Source organism: Ascidia mentula, chromosome 1 (assembly GCF_947561715.1).
Source record: "Ascidia mentula chromosome 1, kaAscMent1.1, whole genome shotgun sequence".
NCBI lineage: Eukaryota > Metazoa > Chordata > Ascidiacea > Phlebobranchia > Ascidiidae > Ascidia > Ascidia mentula.
The window spans coordinates 19,260,447-19,278,114 of NC_138566.1; the positions used below are offsets into that span (position 1 = coordinate 19,260,447).

The window sequence follows — 17,668 nt, forward strand, 5'->3', positions numbered from 1 at the left end:
TCCTAAAAAATCTTAAAAAAGGTAACTACTCAGGGAAACAACCAAAAGGTGATATATGTTTTTTAATTAGGATGAACGGAGCAGCGTAAGGTTTTTGTGCAAAATAACTAAAATTCCTGAGGGTCTGGAAGACAGACATTTCTGTGAAAAATATTTTTTTTTCAGGAGTTGCAGGGAACGGTATAAAACCTTGGCGCACATAAAAATAAGTGTATTGTTACTTTGGTTGCATATGGTAGGGCATTTGTGTTTGTGTTTGAATTGGTACTTTTGTTGTTTATAAACAATTTGGGTTGTAGCAGAGTGTAGACACACATTGAATCCTAAAAAAATTTCACAGAGCATTTATAGATTGAATATAGTCAGTTAAATTTTCAATGGAATGAGAAACAATACGTAAGTTTTGGACAATTTTTTTCCAACTTCGACCTTTTTTATTGTGCCAAGCAATACCATGGAAGATGATGATGGCGGTGACAATGAAAGATATGAGATGCCTCTTGGAAATGGTAAAACGATTTAACTGTTTAGTTTTTTATTATTTTGTACCTGTTTATTGCTTTGTAGATGATGAAGATGCATCAAGTGATAATGAGGATAATGATGACATAAATGCAAATGAGTCTGATGAAGAGGAGGAAAATAATGCAGAAGCTGAAGAAATAGAAGAAAACAGGATTGTTGAACAACATGGAAATGAAATACAAGCTAATATTGGTGGCAGAGGATTTCAAAATTACCTGTATGTTTGCGCTGTGCATATACCCCACTTCACTTGCATCTAACACGGCTTTTATGCCTTGCAGAAATTGGTATCCTGCATTCTTGAGAAGAATGGTAAGAAGAGTACGGAGACACAGGGATTATAGAGGTAATTAATAACAAATCTTTTTTTATTGAGTTTATATTGGATGTTTGATAAGCAAAACTTTTTCAGATGATGATTCGGAAAATGATGAAGAAATTGTCAAGAATCTGGAGAAACCAGAGTCGATCACATTTGACAAGAACCTGCCAACATGCCACACAGTAAACCACAAAGTTTACATGACTTTCTGAAAAAATCGAGCACAGAATTTCCACTAAATTATTCATTGACTTCTTAGTGCAATCTAAATAAATAGTTTGCGTTGTTGATGATCACAGCTTACCAACAGGCTCATACCTTTGACTTTCCGCTTTAGAATTTGCATGTTACATGTATTTTGCAGTAATTCTTAAACCTTTCTTCTGATCTAAACAGTCAACTTTTTACAGTACTTAGGTGATATGGAGGAATGCAGTGGGGTTGCATATCAAGATCAGGATTCCTACATCACGCTTTCCATTCTTCACATCCCAGACTTTGTCCTCATTCCAGGACAAACGTTGCCATTGCAGATTACTCGTTTGGGAGATGTGGCAATGATTCGAGAAGTCATGCAGCAAAATGACAAAACCTTTGGGGTCCTCACAACCAAGTACGATAAAAATTATTCTTTTGTTTTGTACTTGGGCTATTAGAACAGTCGGGAAAAAAAATTCGAAGTTTATGTGTGGGAACTCAGAAACCAATACTGTTTGGAAAAAGTAAAAGAAGAAATGTAACTGAAAGCATCAACTTAAAAGCAGAATTGTATATTTAGCATTCTTGGACAAACTCACTCGTAAATAAGAAGCATTAAACTTAAAACACAAAGTAAATGAAATTGCACTGAAGAGCAAATGTGTTTTCATTTCCAAATTTAAAATGTGAGGTACGTCGTGGATGACAACATGACACACAGAAAGAAGAGTTACAACGCGGGCTGCACGGCCGAGATTCGTTCCTTTCGTGACGAGGAGGAGTTTCAAGTAGTCACGTTGCGCTTTGTTGCCATGGGACGCCAACGCTTCAAAGTCATGGAAAAGAGGACACAATTAAACGGGTTTGTTTGGCCTTTTCCAAGTTTCCAATACGCACTGTTACCAGCGAAACACGATTTTATTGCAGAAATACAATTGCCAAGGTCAAGATCATATCCGATGTCGATCTCCCAAATGTTAGCAAAAAAGTTGTGACGTGTCATCACTGCAGAGCTCAGCTTATCGGAGGTGGTTGCTTTCCGTTCAGCAACAAGTGGTTATTGCTCTAACCCCAGTTAAAAAAATGTTTTTATTCCATTAGGTGTGCCGAAAACTTCGATTCTTCACGACAAATACCAGCGTAACATGAATGTTCTGCGCAGAGCCGCCATGTCCACGGCATGGCCGGGATGGGTTCACAGAATGTATGATGTGGTAAGGCTCTGCTTGTTTGCGTTGACGTTTTTTGTGCTCCCGTATTTTTTTTAATGTTAGGCGTATTTTCGGACACCAGCAGTTATACAAAATTGTATAAATTTCAAATATTTTCAAACAATTCTAATTTTTGTAATTTCTTCGGGCGACACAAAGTAAGGTTAAAGCTTTGTTAAAGACGTAACTAGCGATAAACAGCTAGTTAATATAGTTAAATGTATAGGATATTGTTTGTCGAAAATATAGGAAGTTTACATACACACTCTGTCATCTCGAACCACACATTTTTAAACAATACATTCCGGTTAGTATGGACAGCATTGCGGAAAAAAAATAAGATCTACTCCGGTTTAATCAACATTGTACATGTTTCGGACAACGCATGTTTACGCCACACGTTGGACTCGTTTGTAGGCGAATGCTCGTCATGTCAGTATGAAGTTCCACAGAATACTCAACCACGACGTTTGTGCCGACACCACTAAATGTGTTATCTGTAATCGACAAAAACGCTGATGGTCATCAGGCTGCTGATGCACACCCATAAAATGACTGAATAGAACCTGAATAGAATTGTAGGGGGGGACGCAGGACGTGGTCGCTGTACAAAACTTCACCGCTTGAAAGATGGTCGTTATTTTCAATATGACCAGATAGTAAGCGATCAAATCGGCAGCGAATTGAAATCCGCTCTGTCAAGATAAACCAACATTGACGCTAAAGTATATTTGGCACCAATTTTAACAATTCTCTTTTTAAGCGCATATTATTTGGTGAAATAGTCACAAGTCACGTTGGTCTTCATGTCAACTAATAAGTCACATGACCTGTGTTTGTTGCATCATCTCTTCGGCGGTCAGTTGGACGCTAGGACGATTTCCTTGCACCAGCAGTCGGCTTTGAATGCAGCGACTCGACTGAGGAAAAGTACAGCCTTGATTAGTTGAATACAGACACACGGGATGTCGCTTTTTGACAATGCTGGTGTTTTAAACTGATAGTTTCCCATTTTGGTAATTTCTTTATACACAAGAGACTGCAAACCTACCTTTATCGGTATCATGATGATGGCCACAAGCACGTTTGCCACGAATGGGTAGAACATCGCGCAGGTGAAGGAAAGTGCAGAGGTTGCGTGTCCTTGTTGTCTCAAACACTTCGTTTTTTCCGAGGCCATTTTTCTGCAGACAATTTGACTTTTTTGAACAGTTACCGGAATCGACGTTATTCACAGCTTAAATTTTTAATTTTTTGAACGTCACTTTCTCCTGCACACCCATCCCTACAAGGAGTATACTCAGTTGATGTAATCACCTGTATAAATTGCAGCAAACTTCGGTGATCTCTTTGTCGCTTAAACTAGTTTTTCGTCGCGAGAAAATCTTTTGGTGGGCTTCAATTTTTTTAGCCAGGCTTAATACATTTTCTACCAGACTGTTGTTGTACTGGTCATCTTCGTTTAAAGCAAGGGTTGTTGTGTTGCTTAGAAACTGGGAAATCCAATCGTCCAATTTGGACAACTTTTCTTGGGGCTCATTCGGGCCAGTTCCGTATTTGTACATGAGACAAGTAGATCGCATGTGATCCTATTGAAAAGAGGAAAATAAATCGATGAGTGGGACGTGTTGTTACCAAGTGCATTGCCACAAGTGACGTCTTAAATTGAGCAAATTTATGTTGCCGTGTGACGTCAGAATGAAAATATGCTTGTGAATGAGTTTTATAGCTTTCAATTGTCGAAAGCTTGTTGTACAATGTTTACAATTTGCAATATAGGACAAATGTTACCTACAGTGCATGTTATGACATCCCATTATACTCCAAGGCAGGAATCTCATTCCCACAGAGGCTGAATTGTCAACGAAAAAACTTTGTGCCATTTTTACGCGAAAGAAAGCTCTTCGTGGAGCGTGAAAGTATCATTTACAAAAAAACACATCACCAATCACAAATTGACTCACCCTGTAGTAGTTCTTGGTGAAGTGTCTGTAAGATTCCGCCTCATTCCGTTCGGACACCAGCACCATGTAGAAGGGCAGCAGCAACTTGAAAGCGATTAAAATAAGCCAGTGGACCTTGCCCTTAAAGTTATCCGCTCGGTACAACGGCCCAAGTGTAATTATCATGCCGATGTACTTGCAAACTCCCATTGTACTTTTATTATGCTCAGTCTAACTACAATCTGACCTTGTGAATTTTCTTGTGCTAATGCTATACTGTACACGACGTACAAGCAAAGGACGCCTGCCACTTTCCGTGGCTATTTGTGTTCATTCCTCTTTGTATTGGCGGAAGTAATCAAAAGAAAACGCTGCTGACGATCATGACGTTTTGTTGTCATGGCGACGTTGTGAAGGCGCCTTCCAATTGCTTTTTCACAAACATTGGGAGCGAAATCGTCAAAAATATCTTCGGTAAAAATGGAAAATGTTCAGAAAATACTGTAAGGGTCAATCCATACACGTTTGAAAAAGTTTGAGAAAATCTCTTTGCAAGCAATAAATCTTGTACGATTGCTTATTAGATATCAAATTTTTGGACGTGCCGTGTCAGTCTTTACATGTATACGTGCTAAATTCTCTTTGTTAGGCACTCTTTTGTGAAAGACTGACTTTTGTATTACAAAAAGTACACTTGCTTTCGCGAGTTCCCCTCGCTTCCTCAGGTGTAAATAAACACAATGCAATACAAGAAAACAACAAGCACAAGGCAGTCGAAGAAAAAGGAACTGTAAACGATAAATGCTGTCGTTAGTTGGCGACGTCGTGTTGCGGTACTGTTCCTGCGGCATCGGCGTGTTGATAATGGCTCATGAACCCCCAATCTATGTTGAGCCCATCGTTGATGGCGTTGAAGCGGTTAATGAGGTGTTGCTCGACCGTCTCCCTTGCTAGTCTTGGTTTCTCTTTGACTTTTTACCATCACCCGTTTGTCGTCCACGCTATGTTTGGGCTCGCGTTGAAGTGTGCCCCCACTGGCTTTTCAGTGTTATTGTATCGGACATCGTTCTTGGGGCCATTCATCCGCTTTCACAGAGTTTGTCCTGTCTGTCCAATGTACAGAGCGTGTGGGCAGCGTGCACATGTTATTGCGTACACCACGTTCGTTGATTTGCAACTGAATGATCCCTTTGGTGCAAATTTGTTGTTATTAGATATCGTAATTTGTTGCATGGCTTTTCAAATTAACAAAAAAACAATTGTAGATATTTTACCTCACTAAACAGGTTGTATGTGACCTATAGGAAATATAAAAAGTACTTCTCGCGTTCGGATATAAACAGCGTGTTACCTCGCATACAACCTTCAAATACATCCTCGTTGCATCAGCTTTGTTCGCATTCTTTTGTCAAACCCGTTATTCCATATTTGTCAATAAAATTTCTTTTTCTGTCGCTTGTAGAACTTTCTGAAGATGGCAATTTTTGCCGAACTGCGCGAATGGAACCAAAAACTGCAGGAAAAACAGTGTCCTGATGGCGCAAGCGATTTTTCCTTTTGGGTCATTGCTATGCTGCCGATCCGAGACGAGACTCGCCTGAACATGCTCCAACTCGAGAGCGCCGAACAGCGGTTGAGGATGATTCTGAACATGCTCCGCAAGGTGGGTGTTTGTCTATAAATAATGCAGCTAAAAAATTACGAGTTTCTTTGTACTGTTCTTATGCGATATACTGAAAGATAAAGATAGTCATTTCGTAGAACGCGGTTTTTAGTTTACAAACTGGGATGAATTGCAGACATTTTTTCATTATAATAACTTTTTATCAATGAAGTGTTGCTCTGTGACGTCACAGAAACGATAACAACGGCGTGAGAACGAGTTTACTTTTGTAAATGCTTTTGTCACAGCACGTTATGTAAAACAAACCTGTTCGGTGATGTAAACTGATATAGGTGTCGGCGTCCATGCCGCCCATAAACAATAGCCTTTCAAAACTCGTGACTTCAAATTTAACTGATGTCATGCGCAGCGGACGGCGATCACGTGTTCCTGTTGCTCGGCCCTCGTGGCCAATCGTCGGGACGTATTCAGTATGTCGTCATTCGGACCAATGGCGGCCTATGTCAACCCGGGCGGGGTCGTACACGAAACCCTGACCGTCTACAAAGCCAAGGGCCTCAGCTACGTCGGCAGAAAATCAACAGAACAGAGCTGGTTTCCCGGGTAAGCGATCCATTGTTTGTCGCCATCAATACGCCGCATTGAAATGCCGTCCGGAAAAGGCCGCGGTCCCGATTTACGGGTTACTGTGCGATGCTGAATCGGCAGAGTAAACAACATTGGACGAAAAGAAAATATTTTTCTTGGGTTAACGCTGTATTTGCTTCTGCTGGTGACGGACGCAATTGTTCGAATGCTTTCCTGAACAAATGCTATTTCATCATAGTGAGTGGGACAACCGTGGGCGTATCAAATCGCTTCCGTTTTTCAAAAAGCACAAAAGTCTTTTGGGACAAAACCTTTACCCTACTGTAGGTACAATCCCTTTCGAAATACTGTTTGGGAGAATTATATGTTCTACCAAAGTTGGACACTGTCTTAGCATTCACAAACTTTGTGAAATCATTTTTTAGCTAACAATTGAAGACCCCGGAAATGTTTTTCAGTTACGCTTGGACAATAAGCGAATGTGCTCGTTGCCATCAGCACCTGGGCTGGAAGTTCACGGCGACGAAAGGCAATCTGACGCCGAAATTTTTCTGGGGCCTGACGCGTTCTTCGCTGGCCCCGGCGGAACCTGAAAGTTTGGAGGAGGCCGGGGACCGCACTGGCGAATCCGACGACAACCAAACCTTTCCAGGACGACGGCAACACTTTTTAACTGATCAAGTCGTTCTGTGATATAGTTTGGGACACAAAGACATGGCACTGTGAACTGTTGCTTTCCGTTGTTTCACGCAAAAATCAATTTTTCTGGCAAATGCCACACTTATTTGTTAGATGAAAATGCTGTGTGTGGGCTATGTGAGATAGTGAGTATTTTGCTTATAATACAAAATTGTAAATTCGTAATTGCAATGTAATTAACGCCCATTCTATATGGCATTTGACAACAAATCAAATTTTTGTTTTACTTGGAAATTATAAATGTCACTAATACAGTTGCACATGCAAGATTATTGTGTTGTTTAACAATATCCTCGCAATTGGAACGCATCGATAGTCAATATATCCGATTAAATGACGGTTTGTGCATCAATACGCCTGGTCTCATTTAATTACGTCTCCGCGGCCCCGGCGAAGTTTAATGCTCTTAAGGGACGCTGTTTGGAGATAAGAAAAAGAACTATTGAATCGTTAGGGGCTGCGGCGGGTGCAAGCGTATTTCACAGCATGGTGGTATAAAGATGTGGCATGTGTTCATCACTATAAGAAGCTGTAAAAAGGTGTGAATTCTAGTGCTGCACACTGATTAAACTGAGAACAGTTCGTTTGAAAAGGAACAGCGAGTCAATCGAAATGTCACACCTGTCTGTACACCCAGGAAAGTCGTCAGGCTGTATAATGCTGATAATGAGCTGCAAAAAGAGTGTGGCAGGATAGGCGCGTGACAACCCTGTGATCAATTTGTCTTTGTTGCTCGTTTATTTCCATAGGAACGCCAGTGCCGCTGTTCTCACGGGGCACCCACAAAGGACTTACCGCCGTAGTCTGTTTTATGTGAATCGATATCTTGTTGTTGGAGTCTCTTGTTAGTAACAGCGCTGGTTACGCAATGCTAAATTGCCTGATGAATGGGAGAGGGTAGTTTCGTGCCTTTTCATTACCTGGCACCATTAACTTTCTTTGATTCGGGTAGGTTGAAGTCGCGCGAAGTGTGTTGACTCGGTAAAAGCAGGTGTTTACTCTGGGTCCACATTGCGCAGTTAAACGCAGTTTGAGAACATCGCTTAGTAGCTCTATAACGCAAAACAAACTAACTTTGCCTTCGTTTTAATGTAGTTTGTTTTGTGGGTTTATCACAGAAACTAGAATGGACTGCTAGGTGATCCGAACACAATCCTGTCCAAGGCGGCCAGTGTATGCAATATGGACAATTTGTAAATATTTTACTTCAAGAAATCTCTGCAAACTAGGCCACTAAAATGGATAAAAAGAAGTCACAAGTATCAAGAGATGATTCAAGTTTTGATGATGGTACATTTTGTCTTAGGCTGACCTTTTCTGAGAACCATCACATTTAGATCAAGTTTGAATTGTTACTTATGTTCTGTTTGTAGGCATTCCAGAGGCCAAATACACACGTATTGGTGAAAAGATTCGCCAAGCAATCCCAGGACCTATGCAATGTTCTATGGCATGTGGAGGCAGAAATTGCAAATGGGAGAACCCAGCTAAATGGAGTGATGCAGATCAGGCTATAAAGGGGGTGTTTTCCTCATGGTATTTACAATATGTGCACATTTTCATGAAGAAAAACGTCGCTAAAATTTTGTGTTATAATCAGGGTTTTGGATGATATTGTTGCAATGGCAAGGCCATCAACTGAAACAATAGAAAAATATGATTTTATCAAGCAATTCAAAGAGTAAGTTGCAGTGTTTTTGATTTCTTTTGGACAAAATCATTTATACCAAACTGTAAATTATAGGCACAACATATGTTCGATAATAAATCTTCAACGCCCTGGTGAACATGCAAGTTGTGGGCCACCTCTTGACAAGGAAAGTTTGTTTACCTATCGCCCACAAGATTTTATGGACAATGACAGTACGAACCATCTAATATGTCGCTAAAGCGTAAACATGTTTCCATTTTATACATATGTGTTTTGTAGTTTTCTTTTATAACTTTGGTTGGAAAGATTTTGGTGTGACATCATTGAATACTATCCTGGACATGGTAAAAGTCATGTCATTTGCCTTGGATCAGGGCAAAGTAGCTGTTCATTGTCACGCAGGATTAGGAAGAACAGGTACTGTGGTCTTTTCATGCATTACCAAAAATCAATCATCCAGAAATTTCAGACTTATCGTGCAAAACTTGACATAAAAAAGCAAGTATGGGCCTTATTATTGGAAAATGTTTGGTTTTCCAGGTGTGCTGATTGCATGCTACTTGGTGTATGCCCATCGTTTGGAACCTGGAACTGCAATACTATGTGTGAGAAAAAATCGCAGCAACTCCATTCAGACGAGAGGACAAATAGCTTGTGTTCATGAGTTCGCACAGTTTCTTAGGCCTTTAAGAATTGTTTTTCCACAGGTAAAAAAGCACCCAATTCGTTGTCAACCCCAGTGTTCACTGTAACATGCCACTGTTTGTTTTAGGTTGTTCCCCATTCTAAACGAGTGTCGCTCAAGCAGTTTTTAATCCGTCAAAACCATCTTTTACATGGCTACGAATCACGCGAGTTGCGCCACACTCCAAAACTAGTGCATGTAGTATGCAATAAACTATCCACTATGGTAAAAAGCAGTAGCAGCAGCGCATTCAGCCAGTTGGAAATTGATAGTGTTGATATGCCTGTACGAAGGTAAAATCTGCTTTTCTGGCAACTTATGTGACTTGTGCTTGTTCTAACTTCTTTCTATTTATTTTAAAACCAGGTGTAATACTGTGGCAGAAATAAGAGAAACTATTCCTGGTGCTTTTGTCAATGAAACAGAAACTGGTGGTGAAAATCTGGAGGTAAAGTTAACTGAAATGTTTTGTATGTGTGTGAGATCTGTAAAACCAAACATTTGTGTTTCGGTTGTAGGAACTCCTTACATCATCCCCAACAGATGTAGAAGCAGTTTTGTCTCCCAGAGTTTCTAGACGTGGCAGTGGAAGATCACGCAACGCTTCTGAAAGTTCCAATCGCCCTTTATCTGCGGACCAACGTCATCAGCATGTAGACGCGAACTCTAATGAAGATGCACAGAAAGCTGTGACTTCTGAAAATGCAGTACCCAATGAAGCTAAAACACACTCTATTTTGGTCAAAAGTCGCTCAGGCTCAGCAAGAAGTGCCATGGAACCAGTTGATATTGAAACAAACAAAGATTCTCAAATTACTTTTGTTAAACCACAGTCCAGACAAGGTTATTGCCTGGCTTCAGACAGTACCAATGAGGTAGTGGAAACATTCTCATCATCGAGTGATGAAGAAGACTCTCCGCAGACTGTTGAAAATGTCAGCTCAGCGATGAACAGCAACACTAACAGCAATCATTTACTTGAAGATATGCAATCTGAGGGAGCACATTCAATCCTTGAAAAAGAAAACAATGACAACAATGAAACTGCCATGTTTAATACAAATGAATCACCCCTTCCTTCTCCTAAAATGTCGCCGAGAGAACCAGTGTATGGTGTCAAGTCCTTGGTTGCCAGCCATGCAGCCAACATACAGTCAGCCATATTGGCTGAGGTGCCGAGCACCAAACCAAGAAAAATGCGAATATCTGGTGGTATGTCAGAAACTGTGTTGCCCACTGGATCAAGGGAAAAACGTTCAAAAAGTGCAAAAAGTCAGACCACCGTACCCGCCATGAGCAAGGATGACTTGGAATTGTCTGAAGGTAAGTGAACCAAATTTGCTAGTGTAGTTTCCTGTAGAGACAGTAGTGGCTTGGCACACTTAAGCATACAGTACTCTGTTTTCTGCCTGGTTATGCACTCTGTTAGAAATTGTGTTTTGTTGTGCTTTAAGTCCTGTTTTCTGTCTACATGCCTTGTCCAACAAATTATAGTTTTTTCCAAATCTTAGTAGTCATGTGATTATGTCTAATTGTAAGCAAGGCATGCAATTCACTCTGTGCAATGGTTGAAATGTGGCAGAAACCAGCGACACTGACTCGAAGGATGTGGCCCTAGACAGGCTTTCTGGTGATGAGCTATCCATCAGAAATGAGGAAGGTCCCGACCACAAATCTCCAGTTGAAGTTCCTAGCGGAACAACAGAAGTGGCAGTAAAAACTGATACATCAAATATTTCACCAAAAAAGCAGATGCTTGATTATACGAAGTTAACAGCCAGTGAGGGTGTTTTGCTATCTTCACCTCTATCCAAGAATGCTGATAAATCTGATGATGATGATGATGACTGTAGCTCTGAAGTCCTCAATGAGCCTAACAAATTGAATCTGCATGGTAGTTCAAATGATCTTTGTGCTGATTTGCCACAAGAAACCTCTAAAACTGTACCTGACCAACACTCTGCACTTTTCCAGATAGGTGAGCAAGGTAATTCAATACCAATATTCCTATTGCATGGGAGTAATTTTTTTATTTCTTCCATAACTTCTGGCAATGTAAAGGTGTGTCTGTTTTCTGTATGTTGTTGCATGTTAATGGTTTTTCTGCATGATGCCCTTGGTGCATGTTGGTTTATTTGCTAAGCTTCCTTTTTGTACGTATAAAAACAAGCATGGTAAACAGGTGATGAAGATCTTGAGGTGATTGACATAGATGAGAATGCTGGTCCTTCATTTTCAGACGACGAGGTACTACTACTATTGGCAAACTCTTTTGGATGTAAATTTTAATTGGTGCCTTTGCTTGGGTGTAAACTTAGATTCCTAATAAAAAGAAGTGACATTTTGTGTTGTGTTTTCATAACAAGTGTATTTTGCCTTTCACAATGTCCATTCTTGTTGCTAAAAGTGTTTAGTTGGAACACAGCCATTAAAGTTTATCATTTTTTATGATTGGTCAAAAAGTTCATTTTAGTGTTTTGCAAACAATCCATCTTTGAATTTCAGGATGCAGACAAGGAGAATAGACAGCTGAATAGCTCAATCGCATCAAAACTCAGTTGGACGAAGCAAATGGATAGCGGTAAAATTAACTTAGAACCAAAGTCTTTGCAACCACCAAACAATCCAGGTCTTTGCGCAGATGGGTCTCCAGTTAAACAAGTGCCAGAGGAAAAAGCTATGGATAGTAAAGCTGATGACAGACAAACCTCAGCCACATCGAAGGCATCGCAGGGTGGAAGAAGTACACCATTGATGTACAGGTATAAGATCGAAATGAAAAACACTGCCATTTTTGTTGGATAAAAGTTAGGTTGTACATGTTCTCAGTATTATGCAAACAGATTGCACTGTGAGGGGGGATAATGGTGTACGTAATTATAACTAAATCATAGCTATTGATATGTGGTTAACATGATTTGTGTGGTTGCATCAGGGGCGAGCGAAACATGGAAATGATGGAGGAACGTGGAAAAAGACTTTCGGATGCAAGCGACCAACCCAGCCCTGTAGTAAAGTCTGACAGCAGCTCCGAATCGGGTGAGACGTCTCCGAGTTCGGGCCAATCTGTCGGGGAACCTGACGAACCCCCTGAGAACCCAGAAGGTCAAGAAGTCGGCGCCAAGCCTTCACCCAACCTGCTGTCTGTAACCAACACCCACATACCCTCGCCGCGTACATCCAAAAGCATGAACGACCTCGCCTCCGCTGCCGAAGACGTTTCAAGCGTGAGCAGGCGGAGTAGTTACGGCGACATTCCCAGGGTCGCGTCCGCGGAGCCCAAGCGGTCGCACGACCGGGAAAGCATCGCGGCGGGATTTTCGTACAAACTCACCGATGACGAGTACATGTGGGAAAAGGTGAGGCTGATTAATATTTTTGTAAACGCTTGGTCAAGTAATGGCGCCAATGAGCTTGTTCGCAGTTAGCAATGGCGTTCTGGTTGAAATCTAACAAATCAGTAAATTATCGTTTAAGTGCAATAATTTTCTGAGCTGGGAAATTTCCCGTTTGTTCTAAACCTTTAAAGTCGTCACCATCGACCTCAACGCACACGGAACCATTTACCCACCTCTTTAAAACCCACCTCATGCTGTGTCCGGTTTAAATCAGTGTAATATTGAAATCATCCGTTACCACGCAGATATACACACAGCAAGTAGCGATTAACAACCACAGCAACGCATGGCGGGAGTTGGAAGACCTCGACGACCCCACGGTGTTGTCCTCACTCATGTGGTCTTGGCTTGAACACCTCGAGATGCCGATTTTGGCACGCGCCGATCTGGAGCAGATGCTCGATATTGTGAACCGCCAAGACGGCGCGTCTACCACTGAGCGATTCGACAAAGCCCTGGAAAGCATCGAACGGGTAAATGATTAGAAGCCGTGTTAATTTTAGCGATCGATAAATCGCGGTGGAATTTAAGGAGCGTGCCGCTTTGTTTGTTCGATCGGCAAATACTCGAATTCTGTGTTCTTGAGACAAGCGATTGAGGTAACTCGCTCAGCAAATCGCATTAACAACTGTTTGTCCAATCTCGCTTGGCAAACCCGCCTGCCCTATCAGGAATCTTAAGGTTTGTTCAGTGAAAAATTCTTTTGAAGCCGTGGCCCTTTATACGTGCCAATATGTTGGTTGTAAAACTGTCCATCCACCAATCGTTGACCATCGTTGGTCAAATAACAAGATTTGTGTTTGTGTGTTACATATGACTGTCAAAAACTGTGTTAAATAGATTTAGCGCCTTCGCTTTGTAATGCTTCAACCACAGCACGGAATAGATGAAGGTGCATGCAAAAAATATCTTCACTGAGTTTAAATTCTACCCAGTTCCGAATTGTATTGGGATAACCACATGTAGTGGTTTGATTTATGGAGATAAAAGAATCCAATGAAAAGTGGCTGCAAAACTTTTAGGATTATTAAACACCTTTCATTCTTGCAGGGGCCATGCTGTACATTCCGCTGCATTCTGGAGTGCGTTTGTTCTTTCCCACCATTAAGTGAAGACCGTCTGTCGTCGGCAGTTCGTCGCACGGTATCCGCACTGACACATACGCCCTCGACCAAACGAGAACAGCAGGACGACCTCACCCTAAAACTGGTAATTCCAAGTTTTAAGCGTTGCGCTCCGCTCCATTAAGCCTCTAATGCGGCGACCGTTCCTTGTAGTGGTGCTCACATGACCAAGGTTGTAAACCAACAAGAGCAACGTGGCATACCTGCGGCTTCCCATGGGTGTGCGTGTGTGCGCGACCGTACATAGCACCGCAGACCGTACGGTCGGTACGAATGTAATATTAATGAGGCCCCGATATAAAATTACTTATCAACGTGATTTTTATGTGTGCCCAAGGAGGTTGCGAACACCATATGTTGTTACGTATCTAACCCTCGTGTCTTCAATCCGAAAATCTCCTATAATTCGGTACATTTGAAACGTTACAGGAAAGGGCGATGGCGACTTACGTGCGGGCAAAGTGCGGGTCGGGAATCAAGGAATCGCCAACTTCGGGAATCGAAATCAATATAATGTCAAATGAGACATCAGACAACGTAAAAGTGGTAAAAACCAACGAAAAGCCGGAGAGCAAAGCAAGCGGTCAGTCAAACATCCTATTTGTTCCTTCCAATTGGTTCTATATTTATTGTAATCAAAATATTCCAAAATATCAGATCAAGCACCTGTGCCAGCTGGTACAAAGGCACAGAACGCGCCCAAACTTCCTTTCTCACAAAGCTGAAAAATTGACTAAAATTGGTTTATGGTACAACAAAGGGAACAATGTATACAACAGGACGTGTGGGTGCTCGCACACAATGAACCTATAAAGCCGGTCTAACAAAACGGGTGACGCGTTGCTTCGTGAAGTCACGTGACTTCTGGTTCGTGTTCTACCGACACATGGGGGTTTTCAAATAGTTTCGGGACTTCGGTAATCACCTGCGTAATCAAATGTTTGTACTTTCACTTTTGGTCGCTTTCGCAAACCAAAGTGGCATTCGAATTGGCCTGGCCAGGTGAGACGGCAAGTGTAAAATCGACCACCCGAACAGAAATATATATTTTAAGCATAATACAACGCGAAACACCTAAAGAGTATACTCTATATAGTCTTGAGTTCCTGCAAAGTTGGCCTTTGTCCAGGATTTTCCCAGACCGGAAAAAGTAAATCTAACAAAAATCAACCCCAAATTTGAAGGTTACTTACGATCCTGTTCTGAATCTAATTTACGTTTCCCTTCGTTGGTTTGCAAGCGACAGACACTAAGTATTGACAATATAGTTGCAAGTGTTTCAATTAAAATTAAGAAGAGTGAAAAACTGTTAGCCGTCTTCATATTTCGCTTAAATTACCAACCAGTTGATTCACCTCGGCCACTTGAGTAGGGTAGATACTGTTGCCCTTGACTCCGACAACGGATATTGTTGTTGTTGAGTTTCGTTTGTCAATTTTGCGCCCTAGTAATGAAAACACGGCCGGTCGTGCGGTTTCCACTTGGCACAGCACTCGAAGTTTTATTGGATCTGCTTTAGTCCGACTTGATCCAAATCAATACAAGTTAGATCTGAGAGCTTTCTGGGACCTGAGTTTTGAGGCAAAAGAAATTCTCCCTTGTTGGTCGAAACCCGTTATTGTGTAGCCGCGAAAAAGCCGCTAATCTTTGTCGATTTAAGGTTTCGCAACGTTGAACACGTAAAAATCCACCAGCACAGTAAAATGTGATAAGTGGTTCGTAAATGGTTCAAGCCTTCCTGTTTATACTCTTTTAGAGCACCGGGTGCGTTAAAACCTGGCAAGGCTGGTATATAACGTTAAAAATTAGATGAACAAATGTCGCCTTTTTTCTGTAATCCAGTTTGTATTCCATGAACTTAACATAAACCTACAAATGATTTTGCTCAACACGATTAAAAAGTTGCCAGGATGTGCGTTTGCTTGCATAATAATGTAAAACATGGTATGGGGTAACCAACAGAAACTTCGGGGTCATGACGTATCAGGGTGGGTTTTTCCAAATGGTATTTCCCACCGCTTGCGCACAAACACCAGTCTTATGAGCGTCTGGCTTGCTTTCACGTAAATTCAGTCTGCCCAGCGTGAAAAATCCCCTTTTGACCTTTGGTTGTCGTATTTTAAGAAGTTTCAGTTTGTTGCATTGGATTTTTGCAGTACGGACCGATTTAACACACGCAAAAATTATACGGACGGGGTGTGGCAGATATACAGCATAATTAAGCATTAAATCTAAGGATCACAACCTTGTTCAATTGTTGTGGACTTCATTCGTGTAGCATCTACAAATTATAACCAGTAATTTTTTCAAACTGTGCAGAATGCCCCAAAGATCGGTACTGGTTCGCTGTCAGATGGTTGGAAATCACAAGGGATAACCTGTCCAAAAGTTGTGACAAAATTTCCCTGCCTGCTTGATAAATCTCTCGCGAAGGCGCTAAATACAATCGAGATTTTTGCCATTTACTTGCACAAATGTTTCAACACCTAGGATTACATTTTAAACAAATTTTCCCTAGTTAAATTCGCGTTTTCTTTATGCAGGTGACGACGAGAATAATGGATCGGCGAAGCAACAGCGCTCCGAGAGATCCAACGATCGACGTAAGGACACATCGGCGGGCAGTATCCGTTCCACCTCTTCCTCCGGCAGCAGCAACGCGGGAAACGTCACTCTGATCGCACCCAGCATCGTTGTCTCCTGAACGCCGAATATTTGAATCAGTTCCATTGGTACGGCTTCTTGCTGGAACCAAATTTCGCGGCATTGACATTAGAACCTCATTTTTTACGCTTAGGAAAAGGTACGAAGCGTCGCTTTTTCGATAAAAAAAAATGCGTTCGTTCCGTTTGTTCGCTTTTTGTAACAACCTTTTAATCTTCCATGGACACTGTTCTCAACTCCGTGCACTTATATTCCAACAAAACGAATGAATGTAGCGGATTGATTATTTTAATGGCTAGCTTGGTGCTCTTTTAAACCCGGAACGCATTCTTCCCTTATCTTCCCTGTTTTCAACATGTTTTGTACTCATTTTTGTAATTTTTATACGTTCGAAAGCACCCGTTTCTTCAATCTGCAGCCCTTGCATACGTTACTGGAACAATTTTAAAATCACACATTGTGGCGTTTCGCTTCAAGCGCACGAAATTTATTTCCCGCAGGCGACCCCGGATCGACAACCGACTCCTTCCTCCAATTTTTTTATTCGCGCAGTCTTCCAACATGTGTTCGATTTTTCAAACGCTCTTTGCCTATATAACTTCGAACGCCACAGGCGTATGCAAAAGGCGGCACCGCACGCCGCGATAACAACAAAACCCTCTCGTTTTGCCGCTGTTCGGTCGCACGAGCCTTATATGCAAGCGACAACGTTGGTTCCAGTTATTTGATGTAACATCTGCCACCTGTCCTTTCAATTTGCACGATTTCCTATAAACTCTCCCAACGTTCTTCACATATAGATTTGTTTTAGACAATACTCTCTCTTCTCATTGATTTTGCAGCAAGCACAGCCTTCGTGTCAGACTTGTCAAATGTATCGAACCCACAAAGTATGAATTGGTTCCAGGCGTCAGAAAGTGGAAGCGACAGTTGGAAAACCAGTTTTTTTTTCTTTTAGCGTGCTAGGTCATTACTGCCATTCTGCTATATGACAGCTCTGCAGTCAGTAGGCGCTGGTATATGACATCGGCCCAAA

General features: G+C 41.5%; 3 protein-coding genes across 6 annotated transcripts; 2 read left to right on the forward strand and 1 right to left on the reverse strand.

Moving 5' to 3' along the window:
* Window positions 1–344: 344 nt before the first annotated feature.
* LOC145913651 (protein cereblon-like) lies at window positions 345–7,432 on the forward strand. The gene is made up of 11 exons (XM_083001389.1): window positions 345–509; window positions 568–742; window positions 807–871; window positions 938–1,029; window positions 1,258–1,460; window positions 1,737–1,907; window positions 1,973–2,073; window positions 2,147–2,259; window positions 5,662–5,862; window positions 6,233–6,426; window positions 6,870–7,432. Exons 1-11 carry the CDS (start codon window positions 455–457, stop codon window positions 7,102–7,104), a joined length of 1,605 nt encoding a protein of 534 aa, XP_082857515.1. The 5' UTR covers window positions 345–454; the 3' UTR covers window positions 7,105–7,432.
* LOC145913670 (uncharacterized) lies at window positions 2,325–4,482 on the reverse strand. Its single transcript, XM_083001412.1, has 6 exons — window positions 4,221–4,482; window positions 3,574–3,845; window positions 3,308–3,440; window positions 3,087–3,176; window positions 2,823–2,951; window positions 2,325–2,753 (listed from the first exon to the last, which is right to left on the reverse strand). Exons 1-6 carry the CDS (start codon window positions 4,407–4,409, stop codon window positions 2,685–2,687), a joined length of 882 nt encoding a protein of 293 aa, XP_082857538.1. The 5' UTR covers window positions 4,410–4,482; the 3' UTR covers window positions 2,325–2,684.
* An 800-nt stretch (window positions 7,433–8,232) lies between the features above and the next one.
* Window positions 8,233–17,513, forward strand: LOC145913625 (uncharacterized). 4 transcript variants are annotated; one of them, XM_083001351.1, is made up of 18 exons: window positions 8,233–8,400; window positions 8,484–8,646; window positions 8,711–8,791; window positions 8,855–8,973; window positions 9,041–9,178; window positions 9,302–9,468; window positions 9,534–9,739; window positions 9,813–9,894; window positions 9,965–10,769; window positions 11,029–11,433; window positions 11,629–11,693; window positions 11,952–12,027; window positions 12,076–12,208; window positions 12,382–12,805; window positions 13,090–13,317; window positions 13,895–14,053; window positions 14,398–14,551; window positions 16,512–17,513. In XM_083001351.1, the coding sequence occupies exons 1-18, from the start codon at window positions 8,349–8,351 to the stop codon at window positions 16,670–16,672; spliced, it is 3,618 nt and encodes a 1,205-aa protein (XP_082857477.1). In that variant the 5' UTR covers window positions 8,233–8,348; the 3' UTR covers window positions 16,673–17,513. The 4 variants fall into 4 exon arrangements, with proteins under 4 accessions (XP_082857477.1, XP_082857494.1, XP_082857485.1 ...); XM_083001368.1 differs by having other exon boundaries at window positions 12,088–12,208; XM_083001359.1 differs by having other exon boundaries at window positions 11,029–11,424.
* The last annotated feature ends 155 nt before the right edge of the window (window positions 17,514–17,668 follow it).

Bases quoted from the DNA above. Each gene is read 5' to 3' on its own strand.
- LOC145913651 (XM_083001389.1), top strand. From the start codon at position 455: ATGGAAGATGATGATGGCGGTGACAATGAAAGATATGAGATGCCTCTT. The intron at 872-937 runs GTAATTAATAAC...AAACTTTTTCAG, and splicing joins GAGACACAGGGATTATAGAG to ATGATGATTCGGAAAATGAT. The intron at 5,863-6,232 runs GTGGGTGTTTGT...TGTCATGCGCAG, and splicing joins TTCTGAACATGCTCCGCAAG to CGGACGGCGATCACGTGTTC.
- LOC145913670 (XM_083001412.1), bottom strand. From the start codon at position 4,409: ATGGGAGTTTGCAAGTACATCGGCATGATAATTACACTTGGGCCGTTG. The intron at 3,846-4,220 runs GTGAGTCAATTT...TCTTTTCAATAG, and splicing joins TCACCAAGAACTACTACAGG to GATCACATGCGATCTACTTG. The intron at 3,177-3,307 runs GTAGGTTTGCAG...ACTTTTCCTCAG, and splicing joins TCATCATGATACCGATAAAG to TCGAGTCGCTGCATTCAAAG.
- LOC145913625 (XM_083001351.1), top strand. From the start codon at position 8,349: ATGGATAAAAAGAAGTCACAAGTATCAAGAGATGATTCAAGTTTTGAT. The intron at 8,647-8,710 runs GTATTTACAATA...TGTTATAATCAG, and splicing joins AAGGGGGTGTTTTCCTCATG to GGTTTTGGATGATATTGTTG. The intron at 9,179-9,301 runs GTACTGTGGTCT...TTGGTTTTCCAG, and splicing joins CGCAGGATTAGGAAGAACAG to GTGTGCTGATTGCATGCTAC.